The sequence below is a fragment of the Condylura cristata genome, unplaced genomic scaffold (genome assembly GCF_000260355.1).
Source record: "Condylura cristata isolate star-nosed mole 26May11 unplaced genomic scaffold, ConCri1.0 scaffold00049, whole genome shotgun sequence".
Taxonomy (NCBI): domain Eukaryota; kingdom Metazoa; phylum Chordata; class Mammalia; order Eulipotyphla; family Talpidae; genus Condylura; species Condylura cristata.
In genome coordinates, this window is record NW_004567150.1 from 44679 (window position 1) to 58359 (window position 13681).

Genomic DNA, 13681 nt, shown 5'->3' on the forward strand with positions numbered 1-13681 from the left:
CTCATGACTAGGAAGAAAGAGAATGGAGGCATTACAATCCCAACTTCAAGCTATACTACAAAGCCATAATAACCAGAACTGCATGGTACCGGAACAAGAACAGACACAAAGACCAGTGGATTTAGATAGAAAATCCAGATATAAACCCACAGGTTTATGGACAACTAATCTTTGACAAAGGAGCAAAGACGATACAGTGGAACAAAGAAAGTTTGTTCAGCAAATGGTGCTGGGAAAACTGGGAAGTTACATGCAAAAAAATGAAACTAGATCACTACTTCTCACCATACACAAAAATCAACTCAAAGTGGATTAAAGACCTAGACATAAGAACAGAAACCATAAAATACCTGGAAGTAAAGATGGACCAAACACTAACGACATATACTTCAGCGACATCTTTAAAGATGTTGCACCCAATGCAACAATAGTGAAGGCAAGGATAAACAAATGGGACTACCTTAAATTAAAGAGCTTCTGTACAGCAAAAGAAACATTACAAAAGACAAAAAGACATCCCACTGATTGAGAAAAAATTTTCTCACATAAAACTAGCGATAAAGGATTGATCACAAAGACATACAAAGAACTGATAAAACTCAACAAAAATAAACAACCCCATCAAAAAATGGGCAGAAGGGCTAAAAAGACACTTCTCCAAAGAGGAAATGCAGATGGCCAACAAGCATATGAAAAAATGTTCAACATCACTTTTCATAAGGGAGATGAAAATTAAAACCACAATGAGATACCACCTCACCCCAGTGAGAATGGCACATCTTCAAACAACTAGCAACAACAAATGTTGGCGAGGATGTGGAGAAAAAGGAACTCTCCTGCAATGCTGGTGGGAAGGCAAACTAGTACAACCACTATGGAAAACTGTTTGGAGGTTCCTCAAACTGCTAAACATGGAGCTTCCCTACGACCCAGCAATCCCACTCCTAGGTATCTACCCAAGCCACAAAAACACTGATTCAAAAAGATACCTGCACCCCCATGTTTACTGCTGCCTTATTTACAATTGCAGACATGGAAACAGCTCAAATAACCAAAAGTGGATGACTGGATTAAAAGGATGTGGTACAAATACACAAAGGACTATTACTTAGCAACCAAAAAAACCACATATCTTTTGCATGGATGGAGCTGGAAAAGATCATTATTAGTGAGAGAAGCCAGAAAGAAAAAGAACAATACCGGGTGGTTTCGCTCACAGCAGGAATATAATGGACCAGGCGAGAAAATAATAGTAAGAATAAAGGGCAGCTATATACCAGAGACATTTTATGGGGGTGGAGTGGGGAATGGGATCAAAAACACTAGGGGGAGGGAAATGCACTAGACTATGGTGATGGGAAGCCCATGGGGATTACAACTAGATGAAAAAATGCACAAAGTAATGTAAAGACAATTATATATATAATATATATAAAAAATCAAACTATTCTTTAAGCAGCAATTCTTCCTCGACCAGAGATGTGCCTCAATATAACCCATGGAGTTAAATAAGAAGAACCTGAGGGTGCAAGCCCTTCCCCCAGAGACTCTGCCTCCTGAAGACTAGAGCAGGGTCTCTGTGAGTCTGCTGTGACCTTGATCTGTCCTAGACCAAAACCTGACATAATTTAAAGACAGGCATCAATGGGGCTTTCTTAGACATACTTTCTGTAATAAGCCCTCCAGAAGCAAGCTGTTTCTGTGCTGGGAGTCCCCAAAATACCTAATTTACAAGACCGACTGCAAAGAACAAGAACCTAACCCTAGCATGTAAAACAGCCCCTCCCTGACATCACTGCCTAACTTGCCAACCTGCTATTTTTCTTCACAGCCCAATTTTATTGTTTTGTTTACTGTCTCTCCCTATTCCACCAAAACATGCCCATGGGGTTTTCTCAATTCACTGTTAGATCCCCAGTACCTGGGGCAGGGTCCTGTGAACAGCAAGCACACAAATATTTGCCAAATATTGCCATCAGGAGTCATCTGACTGGCAGCCCCTCAGTAAATAGAGAAGTGTGCAAAAGACAAGTGGAAAGTAGCGAGAAGAGCCTGGCCATCAACATCAGTTGGCACTTACCACAAGGAAGAACAATGACTCCAGAGCGTGCACGCCCATTCCCAAACATCTTTCGCAAGCTCTTCTCCTGGTAAGGTCTAAGCACAGCTGTGGGTTTCAGGTCAATGTTGATATCAGGGTTAACAGAATCATTCCGGAAGTCATATTCTGCCAACAGAGGGTACTCCAAATGGATGCAACGTTTCTGGAGTTCCTCAATCATTTCCTGAGAAGTGCACATGAGGGTTTCAGAATCTCATTACCTCCATGTTGTGTTTAAAAAAAATAGCATATATTCTATATATTCTAAGGGGCCTTATAGTCAAAAAAGTTAGCGGTTAATCTAGACGTCTGTAATTTTAGATCTTGCTTGTTAACAGGTAGATTAAAACACAGAAAACCAAACAACACAGACAAAAATGTAATAACCAGTCAGTCACCAAAAATGCCCTTTAGGTCCCATTTCCTCTATTTTTCTACAGACTTATGAATCTGGGGAATAGGACACTCAGGTTAACTCCATTAAGATAAATGATGGTCTCAACTCTCCAATCCCAACCAGAAAAAGAACCGCAACTCAGAATTCCATCCTCTCACACAGATGACACTTAGTTGATGAAGAGCTGGAACAGCTTTGGCACCAACTCAGAGAAGAACCAGGAAGGATATATTCGCTGACCTGCTTGACTTCAAAAGACACTGTCTGTGTCTCTTCCTCTTCTTCCTCATCCTTGTCCATTTGCTCATAAAAGTCAAACAGGTCGGTAGGGATGTCAGATTTACCCTGAGCATCTGGTACCTGGGAAGTGGAGGGACCACCACTGCCTTCAGCAGTCCTGGCAATCTATAAGAGAAAGGCAGGGCCTAAATCTGCAGGAAACATGTAACTGTACTGTTACCAAGCAAGAGTCACGAGGGGCAAATACAAGGGGGAACTCAGTGTCATAAGATAACTGTGGGGCCACTAGGTTACAAACGCTTGACTAACAGCATCGGAGAGAACTGGAAGTCTAAATTCGCCATACCACCCCCATTCCCAAAAAGTCCCCTCCCCATGACCAAGAGCCCACATACAGCAGATTTGCTCGTGAAAGTCTCTGTGATAAGTTCAGTAGCCTCCCCTTCAGAGTTCCTCAAGCGGCACTCCCGGATCACAGAATCCTGGAGAAGATGCTGGATTACATCAGGATGGGAGCTTTCAACGAAATACCTACAAGTGGGGTAGGAAGGAGATACTCCAGACCAATACACGGTTCCCAGAAGGTTTCATCACTCATTCAATTAGATGGTCTGGAAATAGTGGATTTATGCCTATCTTCAATCTCTCCCTGTGCAAAACCTGAGTGCTGAGCTCTTGGCCATGACATAACACATGAGGATATGGGAAAAGGCCCACTTTTAAGTCACATCAGCAGGGATGAATACTGGCCAGGGGAATACTTTGGCCAGTGAAGGAAATTCCAGTTTTAGTCACTTCCCTTTGCTTATTCCTTTATTCCTTCAGTAGGCATTGTAGTTAGGTCCTTGATACTTGGTATGCAAAGAGGGAATGTGCCTTGGATGGACCTGCCACAAAATCCCTTACCTGTTATGTTTCAGGACCAGCTTGACTTTTCCATAGCTGACAGTACACAACTGCAGGAAGTGACAACACCAAAGAGGCAAAATCAGCAATATGCAGCTCAGTCAGGACACACTCGTTAGAAGGGACATCTTACTACTCACGCACGCAGTCAAGTGTTCATTTTACTTGAGAAAAACCCAGGATTAGATCTGCCTAAATTGATTTGTCTCTATTAGCTTCTATCCTTTGAGAGCAAAACCTTTCTCCTGCTTGGTTAATTCTGATGAGTTTAATTTTTAAAATGCTGCCTAAAAACTTTATTTTTCCTTTCCCTTTCTTTACCATTCCCACAGGCCCCATCCTAAACTAGAGGTTCATCCTGCCACATCATGTTACTACAGATCCCAGCACAAAGTTGGTAGTTTTCAGTAACTGTTTGCTTCCTAACAAAATGCAGATATTTCCTGGCATCTTAACTAAAGCGCCCTACTCCTCCTTGACATAAGCTTGCTTCTTGATTTGCAAAAACTGATTCTGAGCTACTGGCCATGCTATAACACATGAGGATTGTGGGAAAAGCCCTACTTTTAAGTCACATAAGCAGGGCTCCAAGCCCTAGCTCCACTGCCAGGAGAAGTACAGTTTAAATCCTCCCAAACTCCCAAGATTCTTTAGAATAGAAGGCAACAGAGGTTGTATGGTGACCACAAATATCTGCTATTCAACTCTTGGGTTGTTGTCTGCTCCCAGTACTGTCCTTCTGGAATCATTACTGTACTATCTACATCCCTGTAAGCAGCTCCCAAACAAGAATGAGCTGTAGGTGTGATACAGGTTCATTCTAGTGAGGCCCAGGCTATTTTCTGCAGGCTACATTCCATATCACAAAAAAAGAAAACTCTCTTCAGGGCTCTTACCAGATTCTCTGAGACTGGATGCATGGCTGTAATAGATTGATGCCTGTGGCATTCATCTTCTGCCACTCCAAATTTGGAGGTATGAATCGAACTCCCTTTAGATCACTGAGGCCATGAAAAACCATTGCCACCTCTTTGGAATGGCATTCACCTAGCTCAGAATAAACATAAGCATATCCAGCTGCTCTTCCACTGATACCCCCATCCACTCAACACTTGAAGTTCTTCTTGACTTCTCCTAATGGAAATTGTTAAGTAATGGTCTCAAGCAAGTAGTCTCAGTTTATTTAGTCTGATGAAGCAGCCATAAAAAATTAGAAACTTCATAGTTCACTAGAAACTTATTTTAGAAGTCCATAAAGCCACCTTCTTGTGTATCTTCACAAGACCTCTTCCTCGTTCGTGTTCAAAGAAACCATGACTGCACAAACTTTCTGGTATCTCTTATAAGAAAACCAATCCCACATGATCAGGGCCCCACTCTTAACAGCCTTAATAACTTCCTTTTGCCAAATACAATCACAAAAGGGGCAAGGGCTTTCACATATGAATTTTTAAAGGCATTCAATTCAGTTCATAGCACCACTCCCTTTGGGCTACATTCCCAAATAACCCTGACCTGAGTGAGGAGCCCCACCCCCACCCCACCCCCCCACCCCCCACACACACACACTGTGCTAGCAACACTGGCAAAGAGAAGCTTACAGAAGTATGTGCTCAGCAAGAACACAATGCTGGATACAGAGAAGCTGCAGCTAGGGTAATCAGTTAGGCTCTCCACACTAGATCCAAATGGCACTTTTAGGACTGTCACAGGTTAACAAAAAGTAACACCTATTCCTCTCTATTGCTGCATTAACAAAGAGGGTAAAAGCAATGGGTATAACCCCTCGTACCTTAATAAACTGAATAATTCCATCAGGAACTCCTGTTTTGCTGAGCTTCCTGAGATACTCAGTGATGTCACTAGTTTGTAACCCAACGCTCACAGCTGCATACAGAGAGTAGGCAGTTAGTTTGTACTCATGCACATGGGTTGGTCGGCATACAGGCTCAGCAATAGCCACCAGAAAGTCTTGAGCATATTTATAAACTGGAGAGAAGGCTTCTAAGAAAATGTGGCCATCAGGAGCCTGCAAAACATTAAGCAGACACAATATAGACAAGGAAACTGAGTTGCAGAAACAATTAGGCTGTTTTTCATATCACTCTTAAGAAAGGACAAGTTGGGCCTCCCTAGTGGTCTAGGGGTTAAGTCTCTGTGCTATCACCACTACAGCCTCAGTTCAATCCCTAGCAAGGGAGCTGACCCATATGAAGCAGCAAATCTCTCCTGTCTCACCTGCTACTCCCCTCAGCAGTGTATTTCAGGAGATCTACCTGTTCTGCTCCCACTCTGTCTCCAGTAAATCCTCTCACATCCAGGTCCTTTGGCCTACACCCCAGTTCTTCTATGAAAAAATGTAAAACCAAAAAAAAAGAGAGAGAGAGAAATACAAGTTGCCCCAAAAGCGATCTTTAAGCTATCAACACCAGAGATAGTCTTGTAGGCACTCTTTCAACAAACTCGAAAGCCTGTTATTTTAATTAGATACAGTAATAAAGAGAAAGAACAGGTTTCCAAAGTAAATTGATGCTTTCCACGATTCTTCATCAGCTTACTGTCTCTCCCCCAGCTACCTGTCTAGATTTCAAAATAAGATAGCACACTGATTACCTTGAGCTGAGCAAAAAAAAAAAACTGCCTAGCATGTCATTAAGTGGGGAGTTAAACTTCCAAGACAAATGCCACTTGTCTTGTAAAATGGCAGTAAAAGTGACGGTTAGAGACGATGGAAGGCCAAAAAAGCCGGCACAACTGCAACTTCCCTGCTAGCTAGCTCCTCTCTCAAGCTTCTCTGTTTCTGGAAACTATCTCCCCAGACAGCCCTGAGGCAGTGAGTGTCATGCATCACTTATTTCAGCTCCGTAAATGCTTGGGGTCTCACTTAGCTACCGGATGTGCTTACCACCCAGAGGGGTCTGGAGGCGTGGTCGTCCTTTAGGGGCATCTGCAGCCGGTAGTCCTTAGCTCCATATTCATCCACTTTGGTGCCTGACTCATCCACCTGCTTCCCGGCAGCCGAAGGAACGGCTTCCTGCGACTCGTTCCCAGGAGCGTCGTCCTCATCTTCTTCCTCATCCTCGTAATGCCGTTTCTTGGACTTCTTCTTATCTGCAAACACCGACACGTAAGTGAGCACGTCAGGAGCCTCGGTGCCCTCCGCCCCGCCCGGCAGCTCGGCGGGAGGCATTCAGCGGGGCGCGCCCCAGAAACGCCTAACCACGCGGAGCGACCCCCACGTTAAGGTTCCCCGCCCAGCAGGTCGGGCAGACCAGGGCACGCGTGGCGAGGGGCTCAGGGAGCAGCTGCCGCTGAGCGGACGGAAATCAGGCGCGGACCAGGACGAAAGAGTGGCGCCCAGCACGCCAGAGGCTCACCGCGGTCCGCTCGGTCTCTTTTACCCATCGTCACCACTACAGCTCTGGAGCAGAGGCCGCTAGCCCCATTAAACTTCCTGTATGCGCCGGAATTCCGGTATGGCCACTCCCGGAAGTCCCACCTCTGGGTCCCGGATGGGGCGGGTCAAACGGAGGGCTGAGGTGGAGTGGTGTTCACCAGTAGAGGTCCCGCTCGTCCTTCCGTGAAATAGTGAACGAACACCAGTGATGGTGGTGTGGTCACTGTCTTAGCCACTGGGCTAGGACTTTGAATTCTGGAAATTAAATTCTAGTAGATATATGAGCAGTTAATTGCTTAAGGCAAAGTGAAACAGCCAAGAGTGACAGATACTGTTCTGAATGAGTGGCCTCAGAATACCTCTCTGAGATAGTACCAGTGTCTTGTGTAAATATCAAGTAAGTATCTGTGTGAACCAAGCACTGGGTGGCAGATTTGGCCTGTCCACTGAAATACCGCTCACTGTGAAGCGATTCAAAGAGAAGTTTATTAAAGAGATTTCTCTGAGTGTTGGTCCCATCCTTCAAATGTCTTGGTCTCATTAATAAGGTTTGTGCAGGTAGGCTATCCATAGGAGACATATAAATAGTTCTATAGCCAAGGTAAAGAGACATCTGGTGACGTTCTTATTAAAAAAAAAAAAAGGACTGTTATATATAATTTCAAATGCTCTCTTAGTCTGCAGAGTTAGATGTTATCTGTGAATGTATCAGGAAACGGAGAGGTTCCATGTTCCCTTCTCCTACCCAGAAGGAAGGTGGAGCTCAGCAGAGAAGAGAAGAGTTTGGAGAGGAGACTGAGGAGGAAGGAAGCAGGATGGAGAGCCAAAAGGTGACTTGAGGGAGGCACATGGAGCAGAGAGACAAGTGAAGAAGCAGCTCTTGTTTCTTGGTGCTGGACTGATTGAAACAGATGTGGGTAAGAGACCCGTGGGGAGGTTCGCTATGGCAGCATTTATTTTGATTTAGACTTTGCTTTTGCCTCCAAACTTGTCTGGCCATTTCTGACCCTTTTCTATGGGTCCCTGCCAGAAGGTGTTTTAGCCTGTGGCGGGCTTTCAGGCCTTGCTTTGTGGCAATCTCTTTTGGGTAGACTTTTATCCATGAGGGGATGGATGATTTGGGGTGTTTGATTTAGAAACTATATTCTTTGTCTATTCTGTATTGCACACTAATTACATTAAAGTTCCTTTCCATTAAAGGTCTTGTTACAGGACACCAAATCTGTTACAGGACAGGGAGAGAGGGACACCCCTGAAGCCCCAAACCTGCCTGCTCTAAGTGGGTTCTGCCACCCACCGCATCAAGACAAAACATATAAAACTTTAATGAAAAGGGACTTTAATACAGTAAATATACAATACAGAACACAAAGAATATAGCTTCTAAATCAAACACCTGAAGTTACCCATCCCCTCGTGGGCAAAAGTCAACCCAAAAGGGATTGGCTCAAAGCAAGGCCTGAAAGCCCACCACTAGACTAAAGCACCTTCTGGCTGGGACCCATAGAAAAGGGTCAGAAAATCTGGGAGGAAAAGCAAAATCAAAATCAATGTGAACACTGCCATAGTCACCTCCCTACAGGTATCTCACCCACATCTGCCTTAACCAGTCCAGGGTCAGGAAACAAGCACGGTTTCTTCATGGAGTGCTTGCTGCTCCATGTGGCTCCCTCAGGTCTCCTTCTTGTTCTCCATCCAGCTTCCTTCTTTTCCTTCTCTCCTTCTCCGCTCAGCTCCACCCTCCTTCTTGGTAGGGCAGAGAACCTGGATCTTCACATTTTCCTAGGGACCACCCTGTTACAGTCTTATATGTATTTTGTCTTAATGCAGCAGATGGAAGAACCTATTTAGAGAAGGCAAGTTTGTGGATTCAGGAGAGCCCATCTGAGACTTAGAAAGGTTTCTTTCTATCCTAAAGCATGCTTGTATCGATATGAAGACCAGACTATACAGCTTTTTTTTTTTTTTGGTTCTTCCCCAAAAATCTCAAAACATAATAAAAGGGAAACAGGAACTCTCCCTGGTGGCGTAGCAGGTTAAACTAAAACCACTTCAGCATGAGTTTGATCCCCACCCCAGAGGTGATCCACATGGCGCAGCAGGCCTCTTCTGACCCACCCCCTGCTCCTCTCAGCAGTGTACTTCGTCAGTCAGCCTGTTCTGCTCCCCACTCTGTCTCTCACCACCATGCACCTCTGGCCTGTACCCCAGTTCTGTATGCATAAATAAATCTTTTTTTTTAAGATTTATTTATTAGTGCATACAGAACTGGGGTACAGACTTAGGAGTGGCGAGAGGCTTCACCAGAGACAGAGTGGGGAACAGAACAGGCAGATCGACGAAGTACACTGCTGAGGGGAGCAGCGGGCGGGTCAGGAGAGGTCTGCCACGCCATGTGGTCACCTCCAGGGCAGGCGGGAATGAACTCATGTGGAAGTGGCTTTAGCTTCTTAGTGCTGTGCTTTAACCCACTGCGCCACCAGGGAGGGCCCATAAATAAATCTTTTTTTTTTAAAAAAAAGGAGGGGGGGAAACGGGGTGGCCTACATGTGTGAGTCCCCTACATGAACTTCTAACAGCAAAATTGGTTGTTTTCTTTTTGCTAACATAAAGTCTCTAAATCTTCCAGTTTAGCTGTTTCCCAGATTACAGACATCTCTAACAAGCAATAGGATTTTTTCCTCAGACTACTCTAGGAAATAACTGAGAGGAAGGTGCAGTGTCACTAGGAGAGGCTGGAAGAGAACATATTACAGTAAGAGAACAGCAAGAAACAACCTCTAAACCATTGGGTGGTGCACATAATCTACCTCGGGTTGAAAGTGGGGCTTTCTAGACTTCACCCCCTGGTGTGAACTCTCTAGAAGGTAGAGCTCTTCAAATTCCACCCTGCCTTAGGGCTGATGGTAAGTAGGGGCAAGACTGAGGCTTTTAGCAGTTTAGACTGTGGGGCTCTTAGCCAGTTAGACATTGATAGTTCAAACCAGTTGCACTTTCAGGCAATTGGAGCTGCTAGACTTTTAGCATTGAACATACTGTAAAGAGGGTATCTGTGGAGAAATCTCCAGCTTGGCACTTACAGCTTCAGTTTGGACCTTGGTCTCTGGTCAGTTGAAACACTGTTATACAGGGTCAAAGGAGAGTGCCAAGGTAGGAGACAGATCACTTTCATATGGTCACTTACAAGACCACTTGCCATGGACCAGCACAGTCGGGAGCACTGGACCTCAGGGTGATGAGTGTCTCAGAAGGAGGTGGATAAGGATTCAGCGCAATAAATGACAGACAGACACGACTTCAGGAGTGCATATCTGAATGTAATGTGAAGAAGTAAGCTTTCGTATTTATACAGTATTTTTTGGCAAGAATAATGATTACATCAGCGTTTGGTTACATACTTAGCAGCACAATACATCTTGAAAAAGAAGGTGATGTGTTACATTTTCTTAGAAGCGGATGGAAAAGGGGATGACAATCTGACAATCAATGGTTAATGGTGTGAGACATAAGAGAATGTAGTTATTCATTCGTCTGATACATCTTGCCTAACTAACCTTTTAGTTCCACTCCCAGTTGTTGCCTTGTTCAAAGAGTCTTTTATATCTTTCTGCTACATAGTCTCTATATCGTTGCCATTCAGTAACTTTATGATTAGGCAAATATGGAAGAGACTTACGGTATTGTTCTAAAATAGACTCTTGTTGTGCTTTGCTTAACGTGCACCAAGGAGGAGGTGACCTTTTTAATCTTTCCCAAAAGCTTAGACTCAACCACCTAACTCTTTTCTTTTTACATTAACTATTCTTTCTCCCTTATAGTAAATTCCTGTATATGGGATAGGCTCATCTGTTGATTCTGGAAGCTTAATCATTCCCTTACTTCTTCTGCGTGGATGCCAAAGCCTCTGGCCCAAAATTATTGACTTCGTTACTGGCAGTGGTAAGCTCATCATTATAGAAATAAACAATATCATGATTACTAGGAGTTGAATGAATAACAGGTTGAAAGCACATGAGCAAAGTACAGTAAACAGTATTACTAAGAACAGAATCTAGCAAACAGGAAGCCAAGCTCCAAAACATTGGCAAGTGCCACATTGTACCTCTGCATGCACTGTTCCTTGAACTTTGAGCCAAAGTCCACGTGAATGCTCACGCAGATTCCGCAGGAGGTGCAGTGACAACCACTCAAGCTCAGAGAACAACAATTGGGATTATTTAACAAAAAGGATATTGAGGAAACAAAATTTCCAAGGACACAAGTGGCAACCTACCTCACCCCAGATGGCATCAGCAGCATCTCACAGGCCCAAGAAGAGGGTGGAAGCCTGTAGAAGCACTAGGACATAGAACCTAGCTGCTGTCTGGTGGGTTCTGTTGGGAGCCCACCATGTTTGCCTCTACTTCCTGCAGCTCCAGGGAGTCATAATGCTGCCCCAATGAGGCCCAATGCTCTTCCTTACAGAAGAGTTTGAGTTTTACAATTGCATACCCTGGGGCAGTGTTGCAGGAGAGATCTACTACTGCTGTCATTGCTACAGAGGCCAGCAGCCTGAGCCCTAGTTGGCAATGGTAATATGCTATAGTGGTTGGCCTGGGTGCTGCCAGAAAGCAGTGTGCTGGGCAGTGGCAGGGGCTGCTTCTGCCACCTGTGTAGACTGACCCTCAAGATGTATTTTCTGGGGCCAGTGCCAACACCCAGGCAGCGGGGGAAACTGCCCACTGCCCATTGGCTTCCCTGAGAAGACATAAAATCCATGTTACAAACACTATTAAATGTTGAATAAAAGGAAAGTGATTTTAAGAAAGGCCAGTGAAGGCCATTGTCTCCACCAGGAATATTTAGAAACCTCAGAACCAGAAGAATCTTTCCTCACTGGGACCCAAATGATGGGGAAGTAGAAAGGCTGTAATACTGTTAAGAGGTGCCTAAGGAGCAACTCTAAGCAGGCTTAAGGTAAGGAAAAAGAGTTTTGGTAAGATACTGGAGCTCAACAAAAGATCAGTAAGGATCTGTCTTGAGTCCTTTGACAGTATGATACAAATGGCACCCATTGAGCAGATGTCAGAGGAGCCCATGAAACTGTTAAGGGAAGAATGTCTTAAAGGAACTCTGCAGTTTTGTGGACTCCACCCTCTACTCCAACTTTCTGGACTCTACCCCCTACTCCAGTGATTGGAAACTACAACTCCCAGCAGTACCAGGGAGAGAACTTCGAGGACCCAAGGGTGGAGCTACGCAGCATTCTGGGAATTTGGGGAATAAATAAGGAGCCATTTTCAAACGGGTCTGGGGGACTTGGGCAATGGCTCTCTCTGGGGCAATGGATCTCTTGGACCGTATGACTGGGGGCTAGCAGCTTGTTACTAGAGCTCCAAATCAGCTGAGCTGGTAAGATATTCTAGTTACCTTGCATCTCTCTCTTTCCCTGAGTTGTTCCTTTTCCTTTCCCCTTTTTTGTAAATAAACCCATTATTGACCCTTTTGTGTGTGCCTGCAGTACAACTAAATTTTAAGTGTGCGGATGAGGACCCACAGATAGGCAGCCCAGTTCACACGGGGGTGCCATGTAACAAAACCAGCATGAAATTGAAAATGGACCAGTTTTTGAGTCAGTGTGTTAAAAGGAAGGATGTCCTAAAGGAACTCTGCAGAGTTTTTGTGGACTCCACCCCTGCCCCAGTGATTGGAAAACTACAACTCCCAGCAGTACCAGGGAGAGAACTGCAAGGACCCAAGGGTAGAGCTAAGCAGGCATTCTGAGACTTTGGGGGATAAATAGGGAGCCGTTTTTCAACAGTCACTCCGGAGAGGTAATGGTTCTCTCTCTCTGGGGCAATGGCTCTCACACAGAGTGACTGAGGGCTAGCAGTTAGTTTTGTTACTAGAGCTCCAAGTCAGCCTAGGGGGTAAGATATTCCAGTTACCTTGTATCTCTTTCTCTCTTTCCTTAAGTTGTTCCTTTTCCTTTCCCCTTTTGTAAATAAACCCAATACCCTTTTGTGTGTGTCTGCAGAACAATTAACTTTTAAGCGTGTGGACGAGGACCCACAGACAGGCAGCCCAGTTTCACTCTGGGCTACCCTATAACAAGTGGATAGCCACCCAAGGGAGGTCAGTAGATGGCCGGGTTTCTCCTCTTGGGTCCCAGTCTTGCCTCCTTTTCTCTTCTGCAACCATGCCACATACCAGACCTGGGAGGAGTTCAGAAGCACAGTGGAGAAAGTCTACCTCACCAACATTATCTTCATAAGGTGTGAACCACCTGTGGTTCTCAAATATAGGCATTCTGATGGAAGTCTGTGTATTAAAGTAAAAGATGATTTCGTTTGTTTCAGTGTATAGAACAGACCAAGCTTAAGATGTGAAGAAGATTGAGAAATTCCACAGTCAACTAATGCTACTTATGGTAGCCAAGGAATCCCGCAGTGTTGCCATGGAAAAAGATTGAATTGTTTGAAATGAAGACTGTCATGTTCTTAGGAAGTTAGTATCTTTTTGTTAAGGGAGAGGATGTCCTAAAGGAACTCTGCAGTTTCGTGGACTCCACCCTCTACTCCAGCTTTCTGTATTCCACCTGCTCCAGTGATTGGAAACTACAACTCCCAGCAGTACCAGGAGAGAACTGTGAGGACCCAAG

The 13681-nt window shown here is 44.6% G+C and overlaps 1 protein-coding gene across 1 annotated transcript in view; it reads right to left on the bottom strand.

Annotated features, from left to right (window-relative positions):
• The window catches only part of ERCC3 (excision repair cross-complementation group 3), a 29363-nt gene extending 22258 nt beyond the window's left edge, over window positions 1–7105 (bottom strand). The window contains exons 1-7 of the mRNA XM_004694877.2: window positions 7022–7105; window positions 6550–6755; window positions 5437–5673; window positions 3645–3694; window positions 3134–3269; window positions 2739–2903; window positions 2081–2285 (exon numbers count right to left, since the gene is read on the bottom strand). Coding sequence (XP_004694934.1) covers window positions 2081–2285; window positions 2739–2903; window positions 3134–3269; window positions 3645–3694; window positions 5437–5673; window positions 6550–6755; window positions 7022–7049 — 1027 coding nt within the window. The 5' untranslated portion in view covers window positions 7050–7105. The remainder of the gene's footprint in view (window positions 1–2080; window positions 2286–2738; window positions 2904–3133; window positions 3270–3644; window positions 3695–5436; window positions 5674–6549; window positions 6756–7021) is intronic.
• Window positions 7106–13681: the final 6576 nt, after the last annotated feature.